This window comes from Ochlerotatus camptorhynchus, unplaced genomic scaffold, assembly GCF_037179485.1.
Source record: "Ochlerotatus camptorhynchus isolate MF236.1 unplaced genomic scaffold, CSIRO-AGI_Acam_v1.1 ptg000329l, whole genome shotgun sequence".
NCBI classification, from domain to species: domain Eukaryota; kingdom Metazoa; phylum Arthropoda; class Insecta; order Diptera; family Culicidae; genus Ochlerotatus; species Ochlerotatus camptorhynchus.
The window spans coordinates 1,139,360-1,166,106 of record NW_027040817.1 but is presented as its reverse complement, the minus strand read 5'-3'; the positions used below and the strand labels follow the sequence as shown (position 1 = coordinate 1,166,106).

The 26,747-nt window shown below is 39.9% G+C and overlaps 1 protein-coding gene and 1 pseudogene across 4 annotated transcripts in view; one reads left to right on the top strand and one right to left on the bottom strand.

The window, feature by feature from the left end:
- LOC135708252 (uncharacterized) overlaps window positions 1-26,747 on the bottom strand; it is a 343,985-nt gene that overhangs the window by 22,047 nt on the left and 295,191 nt on the right. For all 4 annotated transcript variants that reach the window (XM_065230250.1, XM_065230252.1, XM_065230253.1 and 1 more), the window contains 6 exons: window positions 5,030-5,232; window positions 4,779-4,957; window positions 4,541-4,716; window positions 4,265-4,478; window positions 1,863-4,199; window positions 1,509-1,776 (listed from right to left, as the gene is read on the bottom strand). In XM_065230250.1, coding sequence (XP_065086322.1) covers window positions 1,509-1,776; window positions 1,863-4,199; window positions 4,265-4,478; window positions 4,541-4,716; window positions 4,779-4,957; window positions 5,030-5,232 — 3,377 coding nt within the window. The remainder of the gene's footprint in view (window positions 1-1,508; window positions 1,777-1,862; window positions 4,200-4,264; window positions 4,479-4,540; window positions 4,717-4,778; window positions 4,958-5,029; window positions 5,233-26,747) is intronic.
- The window catches only part of LOC135708264 (large ribosomal subunit protein eL32-like), a 424,867-nt pseudogene that overhangs the window by 147,940 nt on the left and 250,180 nt on the right, over window positions 1-26,747 (top strand).

Sequence of the window (26,747 nt, the reverse complement as noted above, 5' to 3'; positions counted from 1 at the left end):
TTCTCTTATCTGTTCAGATAAAAAAAAACTTACCTGAAGCTCACAATTATGCAATATCTTGGTTCTGCTCTGATATAATGAACTCTCCTAAACTCTTTTAATCTTTCCGGTAGTTTTCAGAACCTCTGTGAAGGTCTCGAAATATTTCTGAAGTTTCCATAATTTTTCTGAAGTTTTATAAGTTCTCTGAATACTTGGGACTTTTAAAAAGTTTCCACAGTTTACCTCAAATTATCTCCACGTCTCTGAATTTATTTTTACTTAGGTTAAGATCTTTGAATATTTTTTAAGATTCCAAGAACATCCTAAAAGTTCCTGCAGCTTTTTTGAAGCTAATGGAACTTCTTTGAAGTTCTTAAGGCATCCATGAAGTTAAAAACTTGCGTTATGTTCAGCAGCGTGTTTATGAATCTTCACTGAATATCTTAGCATTTTATTTCATTCCTCAGATTTTCTGTAAAGTTCTTAAAATTGATGCAAAGTTAATAGGACTTTACTGAACATCTATAATCTTGCACGAAGTTAAATGCAAACTTTAAATAAATCTTTTTTCTTTTCAATAATTATGGCAAATTGAAAATTTTGAATATCTTGAACCTGTACTTGACATACGATACTTCATTGAATATATTGAGATCATCGACTTAGTAAAATTTAGTAAACGTTAAACTTCGACATTTCATGGATTTGATTGTAGGTAAAACTGTTTCTTAAAAACTGATTGTCATGTTTTAAAAACGATTTCGTTAATGGCAGCGGTTGTTGTTTACCAAAAATGTTATATATTTACCGCATTTGAAAAAAGCTTTCTTTTTGTAAAACTCTGCCAAACTTCTGGAAAACTCAGCGAATTTCATTTAGCAAAATGAGAAGACACCCTCTATGAATATTTAAGCAGTAGTCATCCATAGAATGTGTGCCAGAAAAAGTTTTAATATATTTATTCCTCAAGCTTGACTGCATTATTTTAGCGTACATTAATTGTGCAGTTAAACATGACATCGACCAGTATATAAATACCACGCATCAGTGCAATAGACAATATATTGGTTGGCATTGACGGCAATCGAATGTGCAGGAAGGCAGCTTCCACACCTGCGTAGGATATCGCACCCATTCAAAAACATATGAGCCGGGACCAACGGCTGTACTTCCCTTCCGAAGGAAGACGTGACCAGAGATTTGTATGCCTCAGAAAAATCCCACTGACCTCGGCTGGGATTGAACCAACACCCATTGGGGTGAAAAAGCAGTCACGCGTACCACTACACCACCAGCGCCGGCTAACATTTGAAATGTTAAATAAATTTGGAAGCCATCTGTAATAATAACATTTCGTTTGGTGCTTAACTACGCTAGATTAAGAAAGACTTAGTGGGGGTTGTGCTTAATGGGAATGGGGCTGTTAACCCTATTGAAATCTGGCAAGACCAAATCCATATTATAGGACTGTAGGATTGTAAAACCTTAACTCATGTAGCTCAATCAGTTCATTTGCAAAAACCTACCTTAAACATGAAGTGTTGACCCTGTGCCTCCTGGGGCGAGCTACCGCTCTGATAGCCTGGACTAGGTGATTCGGCGTTCTCCGGTACGGGTGTGATGTTGGCGTAGTTGGACGAACAGGACAGCAGACCTCGCAGCTGTGATGGCGTTCCCGGGTGCTTCAGTGACGATTCGCTGCCGGCTTGCGTTAGCGCTAGGATCGACCGGTCAATGTTTTGGTACTCCTTACCGGATCGAGGTCGCAACGTGGATGTTGCCTGTCGGATGTGCCTGTGTGATTTATTTGGAAGGGAGATGTGCGGGAAGTTTAGAAATCTGAAAACAACTAAAAACTAGCAGGAAGGCAGATAATTTACCTTCCTTCGGGCGTATCCGACGAACTGTGACTTGATAACGACAGCGTTTCTATATAATCGGACATGTCGGAAGTGCCACTGCTAGTACTTCTGGAATCGATGTATGGAGCCGTGGTTGTTGCCATATTGTCTGGACTTCCGTACGTTTTCGTTTTCGGTGGACAGATTGGAACTTCTGCTTCGGCTGATGTGCTCTTTTCCGGAACGCGGATCTTTTGGAACTGGAACGATAGTTCACGTAGTGGATCGAAGGATTTTGACCTCCGTGGAAGTGAAAAATGAACGCAACTCTGCTGCGGTAGTATATGCCGTTGGTGTCTTCGAGCGGACATGGCCGTGGTAAGCGGGAGTTCAAATTCCGTAAAGTCAGTACCCCGCTGCCGCAAGGATCCTGTGGAAACACCCGAATCATTCGAACTTGAGCTGTCACGATTTTGTGCCTTGCAAGGTACACTCTCCGATCTTCGGATGTAGACGGATTGGGAGTTTTGACTAGGGTTGGTGGAAACAGATATATCGTCTTCCGTTTCGACAGGAGCCGATTTGTCACAGCATGTCGGGCCGGAACATGGTTCCATTTCTCGGTGAACGCAAGGTGAAGATGATCGCCGAGCTTCGATGTTACATGTGGGTGTGGCAGGTTTCCGTAGCGTTTCCGTACTTGGGGATGCGGTACCACTGAGAGGACTTTCAGCTTCTTCACCTTCATCTAGGAAACGAGAAGACTCGGCGGAAGCGGATCGTTTCCTTGGAGATAGCCTCTTATCACACGGGAGTAGATCACTATGATCTAGCAACTGTTTGCGAGTATACGGACTGGTAGTAGCTTTGAGCATGGCACTTCCTGGAATTCGTGATTCGTCGTCTATCCGCTTACGGCTCCGGTCAATTGCCGGACCACAGAGACTAGGATTGCTGGCAGACTTTTCACCGATTAATCTACTCATTCGTTGTTTTAGAAGATCTGATTTGAAAGGAAGCGGTGGAGCTGTTGGAGATGCTGGTGGAGGATCTGCGTCGGTTGTTACCGTAGGAGCTGCAGGAGACATGGGTATGTATCCTGGAAATTTCGATTTCATATTTGCGGGTTCCATCATCATGTAATTCTCCTGTTTGTCCGTTGCTTGGGGTTCCGACTTGGCACTGTCGGCTTCTGGTGTTTTCGTACTGAGATGACCACATTTATGGCAAACTTTCTGTTCCTCTTCGAAATCATGCACCGAGAGGCCAGCTCTCTGAAGTACTTCTTTGGAATTTTCGTAGTTTTCAAGAGACTTTTCAAACTCAAGGTTCATGTAGTTTGCTTTCTGTTCTTCTGGAATTATCGCGACATCTTCGTAGTTTTCATCGGAAGTACTTTTCATTTCTTTTGCACTTTCACTATCGTTCTTATCGCACTCACAACCACCTTCCAGTCGTTTTCTGATTTTTTTGGTCATATCTACAGTTGCGTAAATAGCGTTTTCTGCACTCGCATCGACTACTGGCATTTTCCCTTCACCACTTAGCTTGACCTTATTGATCTGTACACCCGTATTTTCTATCCCACTTCCTCGTTTGCACAGTGGTAATGAGATCCAGTTATCAGCCCACGACATTACTCTATTACAGGTACAGTCGACTCGAGGGCCCTCCAATTCCTTTTCCAGTTTGGGTGCAGTTTGATTCTCGCTACCGTTCAAACAACCACAGACGGCCTTGCTTAACGACAAAGGGGTATCGTAGTTTCCATAGTTACCTACATCACTCTTTCCACTGCTGATCGCCTCCTTTGACAGGTACTCTTGTATTTTCTTAGGTGTATCGTAGTTTTCCGTCGTGCTACCGTTGTCGTCAATAGCAACAGGGGTCTTTGGGATGTCATAGTTTTCATAGGGACCAACGTGGCTACTCGTCTGTGGAGACTTACAGGACATCATGGCGGAATGGAGAGGAGCTGTTATATGTAGAGCGATTTCTTTGGGTTTTGGAGGTCTACCTGGAGGGCAACACTGACATGGGGACGTGGGTCGATTCTGCATACAGGTAAACTGCGTAGCGGGGACCTTTTCGTACCACGATTCAGGACCCTGCTGACTGGGAGGGCACGTTTGCCGGGGGATGGAATATTCTGAATTATTACTGCTACCATGGGAGCACAGGGACATCCTATCTAATGCTGGTGTTTTTGAAATGTGCGATTGATTGATGTGATTATTGTGCTCGGTCATCGTGTGCCAGGCAGGGGTCGGCGCCACAGCTCCGGGAGTTCCCGTCACTGTGGAACTACGGGACATCGATGGGGCCCCCAGCTTGGAGATGCAACTCATGCAGCGTTCCAAGTTGGCCACGGTACTCCTGTACGAATAATTCATGATGGTGAATGTTGTGAGCTAAAACCAGCTCTAAAAATCAATACTTACCTTGGAAATAAGTCCATGTCATTGATACTGTCATGTCCTTCGGATACTGAAGCCGTATCACCACAACCATAGTTACTGTCCAGATCTCTGGATTCCGTCGACGGCCAATAGGCCGTCCTACAAGCGCACGACGAATTTTCTATATGCACCGTACAGATCTCGTCATTGTAGTTTGTGCAGCGAGATTCTGCACCCTTTCGAGGACTTTCCAAAGCTGTTTAAAAGTTACTCATACAATAATATCGACAACCAAATATTGCATAAATCTAAATATACCTGCAAGTTTCTTGGCAGCCGCCCGCTTCTTGCTGGCCAATTTACCCTGTGATGCTAGCTTGAACGTGTGGGTGATTTCATCACCCAGATCTGTTACGAAAACGTAAAGACCTTCGCCCTTCCCGCAGCTCGCGCCGCCCTCGAAGCAGAACCTATTGTCAACGACTCCGTATCGTCTGTGGGAAACGGAATTTGTCAGATATTTCGGGGGATCTCCTTGCTGGGAAAACAGTCATACCTGAGATGTTGTATGTTCCACATTCCGGTTAGTCGGGGTGGAACGCCAGTCGTCAGACAAAACCGATGATCTTGGATGTGCATTCGCGCTGGTCCCGTCGCCAGTTTTGCCTTGGGGGGCGCCGACGAGACCAGCACCAGGAATTGTATATCTTCGCCTAGGTTGTTGGATATTTTGACCTGTTTGCAATGTTTTAATGTCTTAGAACCTGGATAGTTGAAATTAAGTTTAAATACACGTCGAAACCCTACCTGCCACTGTATCAGTCTTTCTCTGGTGTCAAAAGCGAGTACTACTATCACATCCTGGCAGATTATTGCTATCGTGTTGGATTCCTTGTCCAGCGTGAAACCGGATTCGACGCCTAAAAAGTGCTGCAGCGAGAGGGATGCCTTGGTTGTTCCATTTTTGTAGCGATCTTTAGAGTCTCTGTACAGTTGAAGGTGGAGGCAGTCTGTGAATGGAATGAAATGGAGAGATAATGGATGGTTAGATGAGGGTTTGTTGATAAATTCATGAACACTGAGGATCTTGAGATGTAAAGTTTGACCAGCATAAGTTAGTATGAAGTCTGATCACCATGTATATGATGCTTTTATTTTTTTAAAGATTGTGCGGGAACCAAGTCCCGGTAAGGTGACAGATAACCTTAGTTTCACGTACCCACTTGCAAATAACGGGTGTTCAATAAAAAATTAGAATTTTTTCAGTCATAAAGCTAGTAAAAAAAATTCAACAAATTCAGTATTTTATATTAAAAACATAATGTTTATTCCTCAAAAAACGTCAATGAACATTGGAGAAGGGGCCCTGGTCAGCCGTACGACGCAACTTAATCGCGATGCTCTCACAAGAGCGCTGGACGGCACTGAAATCATTCTCATTTTTTATTGAACAGCCGTTAGTAGATGTCGCCACACGACGTATACAAAGGAATTGTTCTTCACCGCCGCAATTTTCTCTATGGAAAACCAACTTTTTGTTTCACCATGTGTGGATGCCAAACAACAGACAAGAATGCCATATGAAAAAGGCTAATTTATGATTTTCTTGGTGAAATTAAATAAATCCATACAAATTGAACCGATTTTCCTTTTTTTATATCATTGAATAACAATAAATATACTTTGGTTTTTTTTCTGTAATTTTTTGCTCTTGAATTTGACTATTCTTCAGATCATTGCTTTGAGCATAGTTGTGAAATAAAGGCTTGTGCTGGTCTCAAAATAAAAAAAAAATGTTTACTCTCTTCTGTTTCTCTTACGGGGTAAGTAAAGTAAACAGCTGAAATTGCAATTGCATGATATATTACATATTTAGCTTAAATGCTTGCCTTCGAAAGACGTACAATGTTCACCACTGTACTTTTTTAAGCTAGTACCTCAGATTGAACATTTTGCAGTTCTAGCTGTGTACAGTATATTCCTACTCCGGATTTCCTTAATCCGACATCACGGTCTCTTAAGGAGCTTTTTTACATTGGTAACATTGATTTGCATGGATATGACAGTCAGATTATCAGATTAGGATTAGCGGGGAGATAATGTGATAAGTACGCTCTACTCGCTGTAAAACCATTATTGTTTGTTCATCATCCACGATAATAGCAATAGCGTCAAAATTACCAATAGTATCTTCGCTCAATTCTCATTTGTTTCGATTAATTCGATGACAATCACATATTTTCGTTTTACAAATCATATGTTTAAAATATTGGTTCTGTTCTGCTCAAAGACACATGAGACAACAAAAAAAAAGTTTCATAAACTGTTTATGAATTGTGCATACGACTGATAATCAAAACGACATTTCTCGCTGGCATCACAGGACTTCACTAATGTTTGATGTCGGACGAGAGTTCCGGTTTGGTGGGCCCGACAATGAGATGAATTTTAAGCTAGGATTTTATTTATTGTACATCATTTCCATTTCCATACATCAACTTGTGAAATTGTCTGTACCACCAGCGCCAAATTGTCGGGGTGACAATATGCTAGAGTTGTCAAGTTGCTAATCGACAACTAACTAGCTTTTTTTATATGCTTAGAGTTTCCTTGTGAACGCATTATTAAACTCGACATAACCAATTTAACTAATTACTTCAATTTAACTTATAGAATATTAATCGATTGGTATTTTCAAACCATAATCCGACTACTTAATGATCAACTTATAAAGCAATTTATTACGGAAAGATTATTTTTATTTTTTTCCTTGATTTGTTTTCCGTCGATCTTGTTTTCCGTGCTGAGCACCAATGCTACCGACGCCAGGAAGGCAGCTCTCATACCTGGACCCTACCTATCGACCCATCAACTTATGAACCGGTGGCTAACGGCTTTACTTCCTTACTTCCTGGCTTCGAAGGAAGGCGTGATCAGAGATGTTATGCCTCAGAACATCCCGGTGGGGCTGACGACTGGGATTGAACCCAGGCCTGCTGGGATGAGAGGTAATCACGCTTACCACTACACCACCGGCACTGCTATAATTTTGCATTGAAATACTTTAAATCATGTTAAATTCAAATGTTCCCTCATTTCACATCCGTTGAACCATTCTGAACGAGATGTTGTGTTTATAACACATTATTGCTAATAATGTATACATCTATATCTTTTCCGGTACCATGGAGTCATCAAAATAAAAGTGAAAAAAAAAACTGCAAAATGGAGCACATGCGATAAGACAATGGAGTGATGCTCGTTGAGAAAATACCCGGAGACACTGTCCATTTTCCGCATTGGTGTTACGGTTTGGTAAGACGCAACTTGGAACTCAAGATCATCAGATAAAGATAATAGACGTCGAAATGTTGTAGAACACATCAGAAATAACATGGGAAACTAGTAGCGACTAGCAGTGATGTAGAGAAGGACAACGAGTTCATAAATAGGCTCGAAAATTGGAAAGAAGGGTAAAGAAACAGCGGAAGTTTATGAGATCGTTTTAATTTTTTTAATTTTTATTATTGCTCATAAATCCAAAACAATGCTGGGATCGGGAGTGATCATTAGGGCACTCGATTGAAGTGATTTGGACGGGGAGAGTGATATTGTTAGCTTCCTGTTGTTAACATTTCGTGGTAAAGGGCGGGCTCTTCTTCACACTCATTGGGGTATTCTTCTGTCGGACGGCTCGTTTTTTGACCAATTTTATGATCATGTGACTGAAAGGAGATTCTCTATCATCCCGTGAAGGCGTATAGGTGAATTTACCTATCAATTCATCAAAACTGTTTTTGGCCCTTCATACAGTGACATCAGAAAATCCCAACGTCACTGTTGTGAATGCGATAAATTAGCAATAATTGAAGAACGTTCTCCAATCACCCAAGACGATGCAAAGAAGTAAAAGTTCAAAGTCAAATATAAACAGCTGTTCTGTTTCATCATCCCTTCGCTTAGTCAGGTTCAATGAACACGAGAGCAACGAAAATGACACAATATTATAGGTCAATTCTATGTAATAAGAGAACGCATATGCGGTACACTCTCGTTTGCTCAGTAGGATGTACCCAACGGGTGCATGCAGCATAAAACAGGCAATAAACTCAGCATAGGGAAATTATACGCTTTCACCAGTTTAGCTTTGGTATAGGCGCTGCGTAGGAGTCAAGTGCATCCTAGACGTATGCATACATGTGAGATTATTCTGGAAGGATTGCGTTGGTCCCAAAATGCATCACATGATCTTGAAGGAGAACGATGGATAAGTTTAGATCAGGAATACTTTTTGTCTCTTTCATTCTTATCAACATTACGTTAGGAAGATCTTAGCAGGAGACAAATCTTTCTAGGCTTAAACCCCTATATAAGGCAAATTTTCAACTTAATAAACTGAATGTTTTCGTTAGTCTTAAAACGTCTGTCGATCTGTTAAGATCCGAATTCCTTCCAGCCAGTACCTTCATCAGGTTTTAAACTAAGATTACTGATGAGACCAGAATCTCTAATTTAGTGAGAAGTTCAGTCCTCAGTTACAATCAAAGTCCAAACACCTGATGCTAAAGGCACTCCTTTTCTTTCTATCAAAATCTGAACCACGCTATTGTAACAGTCTCTTAATTTAGTAGAGTAACTGTCTTAGCGTCTTGAACAGTTCTTTGATAGAATCGAGAAAAAATAGGCACTCGCTCCAGCAGTCCCGGCAGGGCAACGGTGTACCATCCAAACCGTTCGGCGTGGTAAGTAAACCTTCGCGTGATTAAACAAGCTCGGGACAGCTTGTTTTAACTCCTCTGCCATCCGTGCCGAACATTGGTGGCTCCAGAGAGGAAAAATCCTCACAATCATAAGTGGATGGTGTGCTCGACGCCAAAAGAGCGAGCTGTAAAGTGTACGGTGTAAGTTAGCATCGTTGTAAGTGCGCGACGCGGTTAAAACTACGAGCAGAAGAGTTCGTTAAGAGGTTCTAATCGTAAAACCACAATTAACAAAATAAGTGTAGTCGTGTGCTGAAATCTCACGAAGCAATCGTGAGGGTGTGCTCGTTACCGAAAAGAGCAATATAGAGCCGGAGAAAAATTGTGTGCTTGTTAGAAAATAAAACGGTGAGTTACACGGGCAGTGAAAATTGCGTTAGAGCCGGAGAAGAGCATGCTTACCTCGAAGTAGGAAGCAAGCAGAACAATTATAACAGTGAATATAAGTGATCTTCAGAGACAAGAGGAAAACAACCACAATCCGTGGTTGACAGGTAACACCTTATTTAGCGGAATAAACCGTAAGTAATACCTCTTATACATATATATCCAGTGAACTAGTGCAGTTAAAAAAAAAAAAAAGATTTTACAAATGCTTGATTTGTTTGAAGAAATTAATTGTCTAGCCGAACGTTTTCGTGAAATCGATCGACGACTAGAAATTGCCAAAAATTCCAGAAGGTATAGAATCTGGATAGGACGACCTCTGCAACCAGGGGTAGTTAGTGAGACCAGAAGTTTTCCACTCATACTCTGGCCTGATTCTAATAGGGAAGAAATTTATCGTCAAAGTGTGACGAAGTATACTAAAATTAAAAATTCAAGAAGATAATTCAAGCGTTTCATGATTGCACCAGTAGCAGTAATAATTCTGAAGATTGTACTGTTAAAATAAAAGTGAAAACTAGTCGATTTTGAGAGCCGAAAGGGCCGATCGATAGTTAAAACATTGACTTTGAGAGCCAAAGAAGCCGGTCAATATTTGTGCAGTTAAGTGCACTGTTAAAAAAAAAGGTGAAAACTATTCGGTTTTGAGAGCCAAAAGGGCCGATCGATAGTTAAAACATTGACTTTGAGAGCCAAAGAAGCCGGTCAATATTTGTGCAGCTAAGTGCACTGTTAAAAAAAAAGGTGAAAACTATTCGGTTTTGAGAGCCAAAAGGGCCGATCGATAGTTAAAACATTGACTTTGAGAGCCAAAGAAGCCGGTCAATATTCGTGCAGTTAAGTGCACTGTTAAAATAAAAGTGAAAACTTTTCGATTTTGAGAGCCGAAAGGGCCGATCGATAGTTAAAACATTGACTTTGAGAGCCAAAGAAGCCGGTCAAAGGTTTAATAGTTAAAACACTATCAAACAAAATAGTAAGATCTGATTAAAATATAGAACTTTTCGATTTTGAGAGCCAAAGAGCCGGTCGATAGTTGAAATTGTTTGACTTTGAGAGCCAAAGGAGCCGGTCAATTGTTTAACAGTTTAATCAATTGTTAACATTGGTAGTAAAATCAGATCTCAGGTTAAAAGCTATTTGACTTAAGAGCCAAGGAGCCGGTCAGTAGTTGTAAAGCCTAATCTCTTACTAAACTAGTAAGATAAGATCTTCACATTAGGGGTATTTGAATTTGTAAGCCAAAGAGCCAGTCAATAACCTAAAAATGTCGAAGTTCTTCGTAATAAATAAAAACGGGCACTGCCGCTTGTGTACGCAACCCGACAACAAACAAAATATGGTCGCTTGCGACGAATGCGACAGATGGTTTCATTTGGATTGTGCCAAACTACCACGAGAACCAACCGCTGAGGAACCTTTCTTGTGTGTCAAATGCACCACAATAAAGGAACAAATTGAAAAATTAACACTTGAAACCACTCAAGTGACTAAGATAGAAAATCCCTCTCAGCAGGATATATTCAAAACTCAATACGAGGCTATGTCTGGTATCTTGCAATCAATTCAAGATATGAAAAAGGAAAAGAAATATGAAGAGGAAGAAGATGAATCCAATTGGACAGTATTCCTCAAGCGTCCAGCCTTAATTAACCTACCAAGGTTCTCTGGATCGGCAAAAGAATGGCCAAAATTCAAGAAAATTTATGATGATACAACCACGGAAGGAGAATTTTCTGATATTGAAAATTTAAATCGATTGCAGCAAGTTTTGGTAGGGAACGCTGCCAAGAGTGTTCAACCACTTATGTTGGACCCGGAAAACGTTCCAATCATAATAAGAAGATTGGAACAAAATTTTGGAAGACCAGAACTTATTTACAAGGAGTTATTAAATGACATTCTCAAAATACGAAAGGATCACAAGTCTATTGTGGTGGATATTTCAGATGCCCTAGAAAATATGGTCTCCAATTTGGAGGTTATAAAAAAAGTTGATTACCTACACGACCCACGTCTAGTTGACGAAACTGTACGAAAATTACCGTATGGTATACAAGTACAGTGGACAGAAGTAACTCTTAAGAATGAACATAGTCCTAGTTTAAAAGATTTAAGTTTGTGGTTGAAACCTCATGCGGCTACACAAAGGTTGATGCAAATACAACCGCAGCCACAGGAAAGACATGAAAACAGGAATAGAGTTAATATGCATTATGAAACTAAAACTGCTTGCCTGTTATGTAAAGAACATCACAAACTAATTCATTGTTCCAAATTTAAGGCAATGAACATTGACACACGAATTCAGGTAATTAAAAGAAATAAATTGTGTATGAAATGCCTGAATGGCAATCATACAATGATCGACTGCTTTTCCAAACGAAAATGTGGAGAGAATGGCTGCACTGGCAGTCACAATATATTGTTACATAAAAATAATTATCTTAAAAGTAACTCTCCTAAGGGATCGAATCCAACATTTATTAAGGATTCTAAGCCAGCCACTCCAAAGGAAGAGATAGGAACGTCAAATGTTCATCAAGCACCTAAACCTAATATTTTTTATCAGATTATTCCCGTTACTTTACGCAACGGTTCGTATAAGGTCAATACATACGCATTTTTAGACCCAGGTGCTTCACTGACGCTACTAGACGAAAGTATTGCTGAAGAGTTACATTTAGAGGGCAGAAGTGATCCACTCAAACTAAAGTGGACACAAAACTTTTCCCGTGAAGAGACAAATAGCAAGCGTGTAAGCTTGCGAATTAAGGGAGAATCAGAAAGAGAATATACGCTCAAGGGTGTTAGAACAGTTTGTGATCTGCACCTTCCAGTGCAATCTCTTGATTATGAACAATTAACCAAGAGATGTCCACACTTGCGAGGTCTTCCGATAAAGAGCTACGGAAATATTCAACCGCAGCTATTAATTGGCTTAAATCATAGCCATTTGTTAGCACCATTCTCAAGAAGAGTGGCAGGAAATGGTGATCCAATTGCCATCAAAACTAAATTGGGATGGTTAATATTTGGAAACCAAACCCACTTGGAAATCGTAAATCCAGAGCATGTATGCGTAATTCAGCATCAAGATGAAATGCTCACGGTAATGAATAAATATTTTTCAATTGAAGACTTTGGCGTCAAAATTCCTGAAACAATGCCTCAATCCACAGAAATTTTAAGAGCGCAGGCAATTATTGACAAAACCTTGAAGCGCAAAGAAAATAGATATGAAATTGGATTGTTGTGGAAGGAAGATAACTTCCAGTTTCCAGAGAGCTATAATAACGCGTATAAACGCTTACGAACTTTGGAAAATAAATTAAAAGGAGACGCCAGTCTAAAGAAATGGGTAAGCGACACCATTAAAGATTATATTGACAAGGGTTACGCTCGAAAGCTAACCGAACAGGAAATTAGAGACTGGTCTGATGACATCTACTATCTCCCACACTTTGTGGTTATTAATAAAAACAAGCAACCTCCGAAACCTAGATTAGTGTTTGACGCAGCTGCAAAAACCCACGGTGTGTCTTTTAATTCCGCGCTACTAACGGGACCGGATGCGACAACATCAGCGTATGGCGTCTTAGCAAGATGGCGAGAAGGACCCATCGCCTCTGCCGGAGATATAAAGGAGATGTTCAATCAGGTCGGGATGAACGAGATGGACCAGCGTAAGCAGTGTTTCCTGTTTCGAGATGATGAAAATCAAAACCCAGATGTCTACATCATGCAAGTAATGTTATTTGGATCTACTTGCTCCCCAGCCTGTGCACAAGTCGTTAAAAACTATAATGCTGCATTGTATAAGGACATACAACCCAAGGCAGCGGAAGCAGTAGTAAAACAACACTACGTCGACGACTACATCGACAGTTTCAATACAATCGAAGAGGCCAGTTCAACAATAAAGGACGTCATCGAAATTCACGATAATGCTGGATTCTATGTAAGAAACTTTGTTTCAAACAATAAAGCATTACTAGCGACGTTACCTAAGGATCGAGTACAGCAAGGTACTGTACGAATTTTAGAAGACAAGGATGCGATGGATGAAAAAATCCTTGGTGTTTTTTGGAACACGACTCTGGACTATTTAAGCTTCCAGTTAAAGCTTAATCGTCTAGATCCGGAAATAAGGAACGAAGGTAGAAAACCGACTATGAGAGAGTTACTATCCTTCATAATGAGCATCTACGATCCATTGGGATTGATATCAAATTTAACAATCCATGGAAAAATGCTCATGCAAGAAGTCCATAAGGAGACGTCAGATTGGGACAGCGTAATTTCAAACCATCTGAACGTTCAATGGAAACATTGGCTTAAAATCATACAGACAGCCACAAATATAAGAATACCAAGGTGGGTTTTAAGTAAAAACTACAAAACATTTGAGCTACACACCTTCATCGACGCATCAGAATATGCGTATACAGCAGCGATGGAAATATCCTGGACTTTCAATCCTCCAGCAGCATCGCACTTTGGTGGTGTGTGGGAACGACTCATACAGATAATAAAAAACTGTTTGTATGAAATGCTTCGAGCCTGCAAAAACAGAAAGCCTCACTTGGAAGTGTTAAGATCAGCATTAATACAGGCTGAATTTATACTAAACTCTCGTCCTCTAACTCATATGCCAATGGAGAGTTTCGAGGACGAAGTATTGACCCCATTCCACTTCTTAATCGGGCGGGCAGGAGAATATGTACCTCCATACGATCCATTAGCCGGAGAACTATCTAGAGATAAGTGGAAGTTAGTGCAACACTATGCACGACATTTTTGGGATAGGTGGAGAAAGGAATACTTACCCACCTTAATAAAAAGAAACAAGTGGGCTGCTAAAGTTAATCCAATAAAAAAAGATGACATTGTTCTTATTACGGACAACAATTCACCACGATATAAATGGCTCAAAGGAAGAGTCATTAGTACGCGTGCCGCAGCAGATGGACAAGTACGTTCAGTAGAAATCCAAACTGAAAAAGGGATATACACCAGGCCATCTGTTAAAGTAGTCGTTTTAGATGTGAGAGGAGAAGATCAAAACGAAATGAACAAAGAGGACACTGAGGAGTACCATGCGTTACACCATCATAACGAGGTTCCAGTATCGAAAGCAGAACTACGCAAAAACCGAAAAAGGCATTTTAATCCTTTTCCAAAGGAATATATTAAGAATCCTGAAAGGGATGTTCCTGACGAGAAGGTGGATCTGCCAATCGTCGAAAAAGCTAAATTGAACTTCAATTCGTGGGGAGAACGTCAAAAGATTGATGTTGACAAAGTCAAAAGGATGAGAGATATGCTCGAATCAACTCCTAGACCATCAAAGAAAATACGGTTCACAAGAGCACCTTATTGGTCATTAGTCGTATTAATGTTCATTTATTTTCTGGGTTCCGCCATTGGTTTACAAACGCAAGGCTTAATTGCATATGATTGTGCAAATCCAGAAATTAATATGACAAGCTATTCATTAATAGACGTATCATCTTGCCTGCCATCACTAAAGAATTTATCTATTACTGAGATACCTATTCAAGTACTGCAACAGAATACAAGGAGTTCAACTATGGTCTATCAGTGCAAAGTAATCATCAGAAGATCCATTCGACACTGTGGGATGCATTCGCACACATCAGATTACGAGCGAGGATACTCCTACACGGTGAAATCATTCACAGCGGAGGAATGCAGAAACGCACACCTGACAGGATCCGTAACCTTAGCTCATGATACCAGGATCGGCGAATTAAAAAGAAACAGCACCTCAAGAGGCGAAACCTTAGTAATCGGTAGTGTATGGTCTAGCTCTTGTAGTGGAGGCGTGTATAAAACACCTGAATATACTTGGATAAATGCGTTAGTATATTTTGAATACGAAATATTACTTTACAATTATATGGCAACCGTCGATAATGAAAATGATCAAATAATACTACGACATGGCGTCGTATGCCCTTATTCATATGGAAAGTGTCTAGACTCCGAAGATGGATATTCCACCTGGGATATTAGTTTAAACCAAAGATGTGAAGACACGGAATTTGAAGTAATATTCGAAGGACGAGTTAATAAAACCATGAATTTGGATATTGACAAGAAGTATCGACAAGCAGTATACACATCGATGTCAGATTTACATCTATTTTCTATTCGAACAAAAGGTGCTTCAAGGATATGCGGTTACAAGGGATACGGAACTGATCACCCCAGGATATTTATATTAGAAACACAAGATTACGCATCACCATTTCATCGAAAGCCATCAAACGCAAAAGGTCACGACATTTTTACGTATTTCAACTCCAAGATTACGTTAGTCGAGAATTATATCGGACAAAAGTTGGATGACGTATATAATTCCGTAATGACGGAAATGTGCAAAATAGATAAAGCGCTGCTAGAAACCAAGCTAACGTTAGCACGTTTGAATCCAACTGAATTTGTTACGAGTATCATGAAGCGACCCGGATTCTCAGCTGTAGTAGCAGGCGAAGTATTACACGTAATAGAATGTAAACCAGTTTACGTGAAACCATTCGCTTCGGAGAGATGCTACCAAGAATTACCGGTAAAGTATGGAAACACAACCATGTTTCTTACACCCGTTACACGTACGTTACAACTAAGAGGAACTGAGATCGAATGTACACCTCTACTTCCTGCTAAATTTCATTTCGGAGGTAGATGGTTCACCATTGACGGAAAAGTACGAGAAACAATTCCACCACAAATATTGACAACGGATATTGTAACCAGATGGAAATATACCCCACTTCCCAATTTGATGGAAAGCGGAGTTTATGATGCAGATAGTCTTCAGAAAATGAAAGCGATGATATACGACCAAGGAGATCGCAGAATAGCTTCAAATATCGTTCATAAGATATTGTCTGGTCAAAGCCCAAGTAAACAAGGATTTTACTTCGACGCCCTCGTATCAGAAAAATTAATTGATAACGTCATCAATAAGTATTGGACTAAATTAGTTTCATGGTCAACTTGGTTGGGAAATCTGACTTCCACAGTAATCGGTCTCTATATGATCGGGAGATGCATAAAATTCGTCGTTGATACACTGATGCACGGAAGAATTCTCTACGATATCTACGGATTTGGTTGGCAGCTGATTGCTTCATTCTGGGATTCAATGACATCATTCCTGAGCCATCGGAACACCCTAAAGAACATCAAGAAGACAACGACCGGTCATGATGATAATAAGACGAATTCGGATTCAGCTGGTTCACCCGAAACGGCACCACCCTTGGACGACGAGATAGGCTCGGTTTATCCATACCGAGGAAGCATCTACCCGGTTATCTCAACCGTTTAGTAGCGATCATCGTATTAATAAAATGGGTTGCAGCAATAAAAAATAAAAATAAAAATAAAACAATAAGATATCATATCTGCGTCATAAAGTAAAAAAAAAGACACTTATAAGAAAAGAAGGAGGTTTAAAAAAAAAATACCATATTTTTTTATTATTAACCAATATGCATAATTATAATCCAAAAAGTATTATATGTATTACATTTCATTATATTCTTATAAAATTATAAGTGTGCATCATCATAAAAAAAAAATAATTGAAATAATAATTATATCAAATGCATTATATCCCAAGTTTATAACAATTATAATTAAATTAATGATGTGAAAGTGAACTCATTACAATTAATTATAACAAATAAACAAGTTTGTTTGAAACTATAATAAGTGATTATTGCACCTGCTAAGATTACAAGGCATACATTAAATATTATTAATCGCAATAAGAATTTTGGTAAATCTAGGTCGATTTACGAGGGCCGGAATGTTGTGAATGCGATAAATTAGCAATAATTGAAGAACGTTCTCCAATCACCCAAGACGATGCAAAGAAGTAAAAGTTCAAAGTCAAATATAAACAGCTGTTCTGTTTCATCATCCCTTCGCTTAGTCAGGTTCAATGAACACGAGAGCAACGAAAATGACACAATATTATAGGTCAATTCTATGTAATAAGAGAACGCATATGCGGTACACTCTCGTTTGCTCAGTAGGATGTACCCAACGGGTGCATGCAGCATAAAACAGGCAATAAACTCAGCATAGGGAAATTATACGCTTTCACCAGTTTAGCTTTGGTATAGGCGCTGCGTAGGAGTCAAGTGCATCCTAGACGTATGCATACATGTGAGATTATTCTGGAAGGATTGCGTTGGTCCCAAAATGCATCACATGATCTTGAAGGAGAACGATGGATAAGTTTAGATCAGGAATACTTTTTGTCTCTTTCATTCTTATCAACATTACGTTAGGAAGATCTTAGCAGGAGACAAATCTTTCTAGGCTTAAACCCCTATATAAGGCAAATTTTCAACTTAATAAACTGAATGTTTTCGTTAGTCTTAAAACGTCTGTCGATCTGTTAAGATCCGAATTCCTTCCAGCCAGTACCTTCATCAGGTTTTAAACTAAGATTACTGATGAGACCAGAATCTCTAATTTAGTGAGAAGTTCAGTCCTCAGTTACAATCAAAGTCCAAACACCTGATGCTAAAGGCACTCCTTTTCTTTCTATCAAAATCTGAACCACGCTATTGTAACAGTCTCTTAATTTAGTAGAGTAACTGTCTTAGCGTCTTGAACAGTTCTTTGATAGAATCGAGAAAAAATAGGCACTCGCTCCAGCAGTCCCGGCAGGGCAACGGTGTACCATCCAAACCGTTCGGCGTGGTAAGTAAACCTTCGCGTGATTAAACAAGCTCGGGACAGCTTGTTTTAACTCCTCTGCCATCCGTGCCGAACAGTCACCGACTGAGATTGAACCCCAGGCCTTTTGTAGTGAGAGGCAGTTTTGTTTACCACGAAACCACCGGCGCCGCTAGAGTTTTAATTTCCTGTTTTAGATCTGATTTCTCCCAACAAGTTACCGAGGCGAAAACAGACCAAATCCAAAAATATAGTTTTGATCAGATGTAAAATACCAAAGAATAATACAAAAAAAATCAGATACTTTGTGAGTAACAAAAAAATGGTAATTTAATTCCAAAAGAATACCTAATGGAGCGAACTTTTGATTTTGTTTTATTTTTTTTTTAATTTAACCGCTTAAGGTATCGAGATATTTGTTATCTATTTTCAAAACGAACCATGCAAACTTTTTAAAGGAAAAAGGATTTTCAGAAGACAGCGGAATTGAAAAAAATATTCCAGAATATTTTAAACTTATACAAGCATGTTATTTATTTGTCAAATTACAATCTTCTTCATGGCCTACTTCCGTTTATGACTTCTCTGCTTCACTGTTCCATTCTCGTGGCTTAGCTCGTGGTCCTTAACGTGATCAGCCCGATCGAACGCTTTTCCGCAAATTGAACAACTGAATCGTCTCATTCCATGGTGCAGATCACCGTGCCTTTGCAGATCGGAAAAACGAAAGAATTGCTTCGGGCACTCATTGCACTTGAAAGGTTTGTCCTGCATTAGGTGACGCTGACGATGCTGCTGCATGGTTTTGAATTCCCTGAATCGCTTGCCGCATATGTCACACCCATGGGGTGTCGGTCCGGAGTGGTTATGCTGATTATGTTGGCTCAATCCTCCTTTGGACTTGAACGATCTGCCACACGGTACACAGTTCCAATCGCTGGTGAACGTTTTCAGCTTCTTCGTCTTCCTGGTGCTCTTTGTAGCATGGGTTCCTTGTGATGCGTCTTGGTTTACGTATCCTATTATTTCGATCTTGATGGGAAAAGCCGCTTCCATGTTAGCGCTTTCACTCTGCTGCTGCACCGGGTACTCGTTTTGTTGAATGTTCTGCGAATACTCGTTGTAGTTCACTGGCACTTCTTGAGGTGGCACGTAGAAGTCCTGAAGCAAATTGAACAAATCCTGTGGTGCTGCATTGTAGTCCTCTTGCGGTAATCCATAGCTGCTCTGCGGTGATTCGTAGAAGTTGTCCTCAAGCGAAATGAAGTTATCCTGCTGCGCTGCTTCCGGTGAATACGAGTTGAATGGCGGGTAACCATCTCCATATGGCTCTAGTGCTGAATGAACGGCAAAGGCACTACCATCATTCGTATGAGATGGCTGTGATAGTTCCGCTACGTTATACAAATCCTCCGGGTAGTATTGAACATTTTCCTCTCCGAAAACTGGTGTCACTTCTTTCAAATACGATTGTTCATTTTCACAATTCACAACAAAGTCTAACATGCCTTGCCAATCGAAATCCATGATGATCGTTAATTTTAACACGGGCTGCGATAACTATCTGATGTTTAACTTAAGAACGTGGGTACAGAATGAGCATCATGCAGAGCATTAAATACTGCTACAGGTAGTCAACATAGTTGTTTACGAAAATGATGTAGAACTACCTGCCAACTTAAATCCGTTGTTGATACGAAGTATCTAGGTAATGTAATAGTAGCCCAATTCAGGTAATATAATTAACTACCTGTTTAGCTACATTTAGTGTTTTCTGACGTAACCATGATTATTTTGTGATAATTCTGACATAATATTCAGGGATGGATTCGTATGAGTTTTCAAGGAATTATGGAAATTTAAAAGTGCGAAAATAACTTCTACTTGGTGCCAGTAAATTAAAACTCCATAGGATTTTCCGCTTTAAAACTACTGCAAAAAAGTACCCCCGTGCAAAAAAAGGAATCCTAGCTGCAAAACAGCAAATTGTTTCACTTGTAATCCCCCGCTGTTAGTCCCGACAGTAATCCACTTTTTATGACTAATGCGCCAAGATTACCAGTCAGCCCAGAGCTCGCTCACGCTTTGGCGGCGGAGTAAAATATAATGAAAGCGAAATTATACTGTCTGACTTTGGCTTCGGTGCTGGACTGGGATCGGGAACAGCACACACCCACATAGTGCCTGTCAGTGGCATAGCCCATAGTCGAGTAATGAAAAGTAATCCCACTAAATCATCTCATTAGGAACTGCCAACGGGACCTATCCTTTAGTTTGCTACTACCACTAGTACCACTGGTTGGTTTCGTCCTGCTGGCAATGTGCATGTGTCACTCTCGCTGCCTCCCTTTCGATGCTCCAATATTCTCCGTTCTGCTCGTTCATCATACCTTTTTTTCAGACGGAAAGTTTTCCTTCCTGATGACTATGCATAATGTCAAGGCTCTGACTTGAAGTCAACATTGAATTCCATGAAATGGCGGGTTTGTTCCTGGAGGATTTCTCTTAAGCTCGACTAGATAATTAATATCCAATGACGAAGCTTGTTTTTAAGGTGACCGAGGGAATGCCTTAATTTTCTCATTTGGGGAAATAGAGCGTGAAATACTCGATAAACAGAGGAGGTGTTTTTGAAGATCTGGTAAACAGCAAACAACTTGAATGTCCTTTAATGTACGCTCCACCATAAATCAGGGCTTAGGTAACAGATAACAACTTTAATGATAACAAATCGTCGAGGAAATGCGATGGCAGCTGGGCTAGAGCTTTGTCCTATTTAGCTCGGTCATCGACGGATTAGGGAATGGCATGTGTTAAGGATATCACTACTATTCCCCAGACTGTAAAACTACGAACGCCTATGCCAAAAAGATGGCAACAATGCGAATTAATGCGTGAACGTTTATCTTTTTAATCCAACCTCAAACCAAAACAATGTATGTGCCCTTCTAGCTTCCAGCCAAAGCTACGGCTGTTATTTTTTTTCCTTCATCTCGCCCGGAAAACTACCCCGGAAGACTGCCGCGATGAACAACGGGAATGGCTCACAAAAAAACGAAAATTCCGGCAGCTCTTCCACACCCGGTAGCTAGTGTCACCCTAGAGCGTTTCAAAACGAGCATTTTCGAGAGTCCATCGCACCTGCTCAGCATGCAGAGGCGGTGGGGGTAGATTTGGCTCCACGGAACGAAAAAGCTCCCCACTGACTGACTGTATGGTGTGATTTTGGATGACGATGGCAACGACGATGATGGGTCCAAAACGATTGTACCAGAGCTAGATAACATTGGCCATTGTGATACAACCCCACTTCGACGAAACGGACAAACGAAATGACGATTATAATTGCGGTATCATTCTGCGATGCGCCCGCCGGATGGACGCATGTGATGGCGTTTTGCGACGGAAGAAGTGAAATTTAAGCACTCACTAGTAGGTAGAATTTCGTCGTCACGTCTCCCCATAGCCTGTCAGAAATGGCGGCAGTTAGGAGCCCGAATGTGTCTTTCTGTTCCGAAATCTGATGACCATTTTGCGAGAAGAATATGTGAGCGCAATTTGGTGATGGTGATCTTTGACCACGTGGGGTGTGACGAATGAGGTCTCGGCTTTGGAAAAGGACGATACGGCCACCGCTGTTCCTGATGGTAACATAGCCTCGAGTTTAGCAATTATTGCACGGCGGGAGTTCAACAAAGCGCTACCATTGTTCGGGATTAGGTCGTTCGCAGTCGGAAGCAACGTGAGCGATGTAGATGAAAATTCATAACCATAACAATGCGATGTGATTCATGCGAAGATTTGGCAATCTGGTTGGTTCGGATGATGCGAATCGTTCTGAAGGTTTTGCCACGATAATGGCAGGACCTTGGATTGCTTCAAAGGGTGGTGTTGATTGAGAAATGTGGATTATCTTTCCGACAGGTGCATGCATTTTACCGTAAGGGCTTTGTGGATTGATGACAATCACAAAATATGAACTGTATTGAACATTTGAAACACAAACATTTTCTACGGTTGTACCCTAACAATTATTTGAAGTAACATATTTAATAAAAAAAAATCATATCTATGCTATTAAACATAAATTTTACAATATTCCCCGAAATAACTGCTCATATTCCAAAGAAGAAAAAATCTGCTATGGATAATCCTTGTACTTTTTGTTTTCCGTCGATCTTGTTTTCCGTACTGAGTACCAATGTTTCCGACGCAAGGAAGGCAGCTCCCACATCTGGACCCTACCTATCGATCCATCAACTCCGAATGAAAGCGTGATCAGAGATCTTATGCCTTTGATCGATGACGAAACATACACGCTTAGAAATACCTAATCTTACACGTGGTTATGAATTTCATGACGGAATCCATCTTTGACATAAAGTATGACACGTAAACAAACATGTTATGTAAAATTAAGTGCTACAACACTGAACAGTTCATTACTAGACGAAAAGTACTTTTGATTGAGCTGAATTTCACGTCTTTTATGATTCAATGTTATGTCAAAATTGACGCTCGTATGTCAGAGCACCTGAATTCATATGAATTTTTCAAAGTGTGTACACTCCCGAGCATAAGTTAAAGGACACCCCCAAAAAACATGACAAATTTGTTATGTTCATATCTCTGTCACGTTACGTCCAATTTTCGTTCTCTTTAGATCATTTGAAAGGTATTGAATGGAACTTTCATTGAAATTTTGTGTGCTAAAAGTTCACCCAAAGTTACAATATTTTTTTAAAATTTACTCTGAAGAATCGTGACTGATTTTCTCAGAATTGGGTTGGCCAAATTTTAAAATAAAAGTAGTAGTAGAACACTTAGGGATCTTCCATTAATTATGTCACAATTTTAGAGGGGGGAGGGGGGTTTTGGAAACTGTGACGAGCCTTACAAAAAAACAATTAAAGCCCATATAAAAAATGTGACTAAGGGGGGAGGGGGGTGGAAAATGGGCAAAATTTGCGTGACATAATTAATGGACCTTCCCGTATGCTATACCATTCATACCATTCAAATAACCTTTGGAGATCGAAAATTGAACAAAACATTTTTGCATGGTTTTTTGGGGTGTCCTTAAACTTATCATCGGTAGTGTACGTCAAACTCGATTTTAAGCAGCTTCCTGGTCAAAAGTTTTACATTGCGACTAGACGTGAGGATGTGCCGGAAGTTCAAGTTCGTGTTTGCCGAGAAGTTCGCGAAGAAGGCCATGATTTGGCAAGTGATTTGCAGTTGTAGCCTGAAAATGGAACCATTCGTCACATCCTCGACGATGACATCCCAGGTTTACATCGTAGAATGCCTGAAAAATCGTGTATTGCCGTTCATCCGAGCATAGGGGCAAAGTAATCTTTTGGTCCGATATGGCCAGCTGCCACTACTCCAAGGTGGTTCTGGAGTGGTATGCTGCCATAAAGATCGATTTTGTCCCCAAGCTAATGAATCCTCCGAATTGCCTGGAATTTAGACCAATCGAAAAATACTGGGCAATTTCAAAGCAGCAACTTCGATGAAGCAGCGGGGCAGTCAAGGACATCCAGCAAAGGCGGGCAAAATGGAAGAAATGTGCTGATTTCGTGTCCGTTTCCACTGTGCTGATGGGATCCATCAAGAAGAAGGTTCAAGATTTCGTTTCGAACTGGAGACATGTACTCATCTTCTTTTTCTTCTTCGCATTTCAAGCTTATTGCATATCGCTTATTAGCTTATTGCGTGCTCTCAACTTAGTGTTCTAGATGTACTTGCACAGTTATTAATAGAGAGCTTTCGATACCTGTACCATTTTTGCATTGATACAATTGTGTGGCAAGTCCAATCATACTTTTATGGCCATGGAAGTCAAGAAATTTTCCAACCCGAAAAATTCCTAGACCGGACCGGGAATCTAAACCAGCCACCTCCAGCATGGTCTTGCTTTGTAGCTGCGCCTCTACCAACTGCCCCATACGCCTCTACCAACTGCCTCTACGGGAGCCCCCGTAGAATGTACAAGAAATGTAATCATCTAATGCAGTAGCTTTCAAGTTTTAATAAAAGTATTGTAAAGCAACTATTAATGGACCTTTTAAACTTATTGAATCACAAATTACAGGTCTCTTTGTGCGTACCAAATTAATTTTAGTCAGCTTTTGAATACGGTAAAATAATGAATGAAGCTTTTATAGCATATACAGAGCGAATAAAACCCACCATTTTTTTCAGAGAATGTAAATTGTATTCACTGAAAACCAATATCCAGTTCTTTCCGCTCTAGTTTGTCATGCATATGTTATACAGATTATTTAATTTTAAAAGTTTTAGCTTATATTTAAACCTACAAAAACTTCATACATCATTTAACGCAATTCTATCGATAAAAAAGATAGTGGCAATTTAATGTAAATGAATTCACCAAATGAATTTGAATGATTTCCATGATTTTTTTTACTGCTTTTGTAAGGATGCAATGTATACCTTTTAATATTTTGTTTGCTTCTATTTTCTGATTTTATTTGCTGGTGCAACATATGCATATGTTATTTAAGAGTTTAAATAGATTATGGTTAGGTTTTCGTCGTACTTAAAATATGATTTCAATGATTTCAAAATAGATCAGCTTCTGTCATGTGTAGGTATATAATTGATGATTTCATAACTCAATCTTTTAGTTTTAGGAATTTATAGAGGAATGGTTGATTAATTTACGCTGTTACGCTAGTAAACAAAATAAACTGATCGAATTTGAATTCACCAACTGGTACTTTTTTGTTTAGGTTATCCGAATGTTGGTTGATATAATACGAGAGCTTCTGGTGAGTTCAAACGATAAAAATTGAGCTGCCTAACGTTTTGGCTGTTTTTCGCAGCCTTCTTTCCCCTTATGTCATTATCGGTGTCATTGCTTTATTTTCTTGCTAAGAATTCCAATTTTGACTGACAAAGGGGCGCGCCTTTGGAGGGGTTTCCAACATTCCGAAGGGTATAAATAGCGGAACCTTTCAATTAGAATCGATTTCTTGCGATGAAAGCAAGAATGACAACTGTATCAAAGCCGAATACTTCATCATTTATCAATAGTGATGGAGTAATACGACATACACTAAACTATGGACACGGGATATACTGTAGTAGATCAAAGTACTGGTCGCAGTGGTTTTATAGAGGAAAGAAATAGAGTAGATAACTATTTTATCTTAAACCCCCGTTTTGGGTCTATCGAGCAGAAAAAATCAAATAAATCCATGATTTCAGCGTTAATAAGTCAATTATTAGTTTGGTACGATACTTTATTCCAAATAGATTGATGAGCGTTTTAGTAGAATAACTACTGCTGCTATTGTATCATTTTCACTATTCACTATTCACTTTAACTATACCTTTTACAAAACTATAACAGAACGGACTACCAGTTTAGTTTCTGCGCTTGTTCAATATTATCTCCGTAGCGTAAACCCAGAATGCTAACTTAGTTTTCAACATTTAACCATTCCGTATCTGCGGTGAGGTTGACGTTTCCAATTATAACTGCTACAGTTTTCCGTTTACTTAAGACTGACCCAGAAAATAATCCAAAATCCGTTTACCACTTGTTCATTATCCTGAAACATGAAGATGTCGTCTGCATAGGCGTTAGTCACAGTATTATGAAATCTTTGTGAGAGTGCAGCGGTTGCATACAATTAGAAGATGCATTGAGAGCGGGTCATCTTGTTGTACTGAACGATTGATGTTAAATTCCGGTGTCAAATGAAATATTTGAACGTTAACTGTATCGCTATGTAACAGAAAGATCTACCTATTTGCACACATTTCACATTGAACAGCTTTAAGCATTTTTTTATGGCTTTCCAATGAAATACACCGTAAATAAATAGTTGTCAACAGAAGAAGATTAATTTCCTTCCGTCCAGCACATCGTTCAATTATTTCATTTTCAATAACAACTTTTGTCTATAAACAATAGCTTTGCAAAAAGTCCACTCTATTCTAACCATCAAGCAGCTATTTTTCATCCTCCATTTCCTGTCACATGCTCTCAATGAGATCGAGCACCCATTCTTCCATATTCCACTTCCGCTGTAGGCACGCATGCCATAATAAATCATCATGGCCCTATGGAGCCTTGCATAGAGAGCTTCCATTCGTTTTGATGGTGAGTGGTGGTGTTCAGACAAAACTCTTCAAAGTTTTACCTCAGCATGGGATGAAAACAAAACGCTCGTCCTTCTGTAGGAGAAAAAAAAAACTCCTCGCAAAAAAGCAGAGAAAATCATCTATCATCATTTATGTGCGGAAATGCAAAAAATTGACGTGACTGAATGCAGCAAAAGCAGCGTGTGTTTTTCACACTTTTCACTTGTCGTTGGAGCAGAAACTCCATGGGAGTAAAAAGAAGCATCTAGATCCCAAAATGCACTGTTTTTTCCCTATCTCAGCTTAGTACAATCCGTGTCGGTGCGTCGTCGATGGCATCTTGGTCGTGACTTGGGGTAACCAATTCTTTTATAACACACCCCACTTACTCACTCACTCAGTGCTGCTTCCTCTAAATCCACGTGGTACCTACCTACTCTTGAATGAGCGCTTCCTGAACAGACAATAGCAGTAGCAGCAGTCAACCGGTTAGGTAGATGGCAAATAAAGACAGTAAAAAGGAAGTGCTCCGAAGC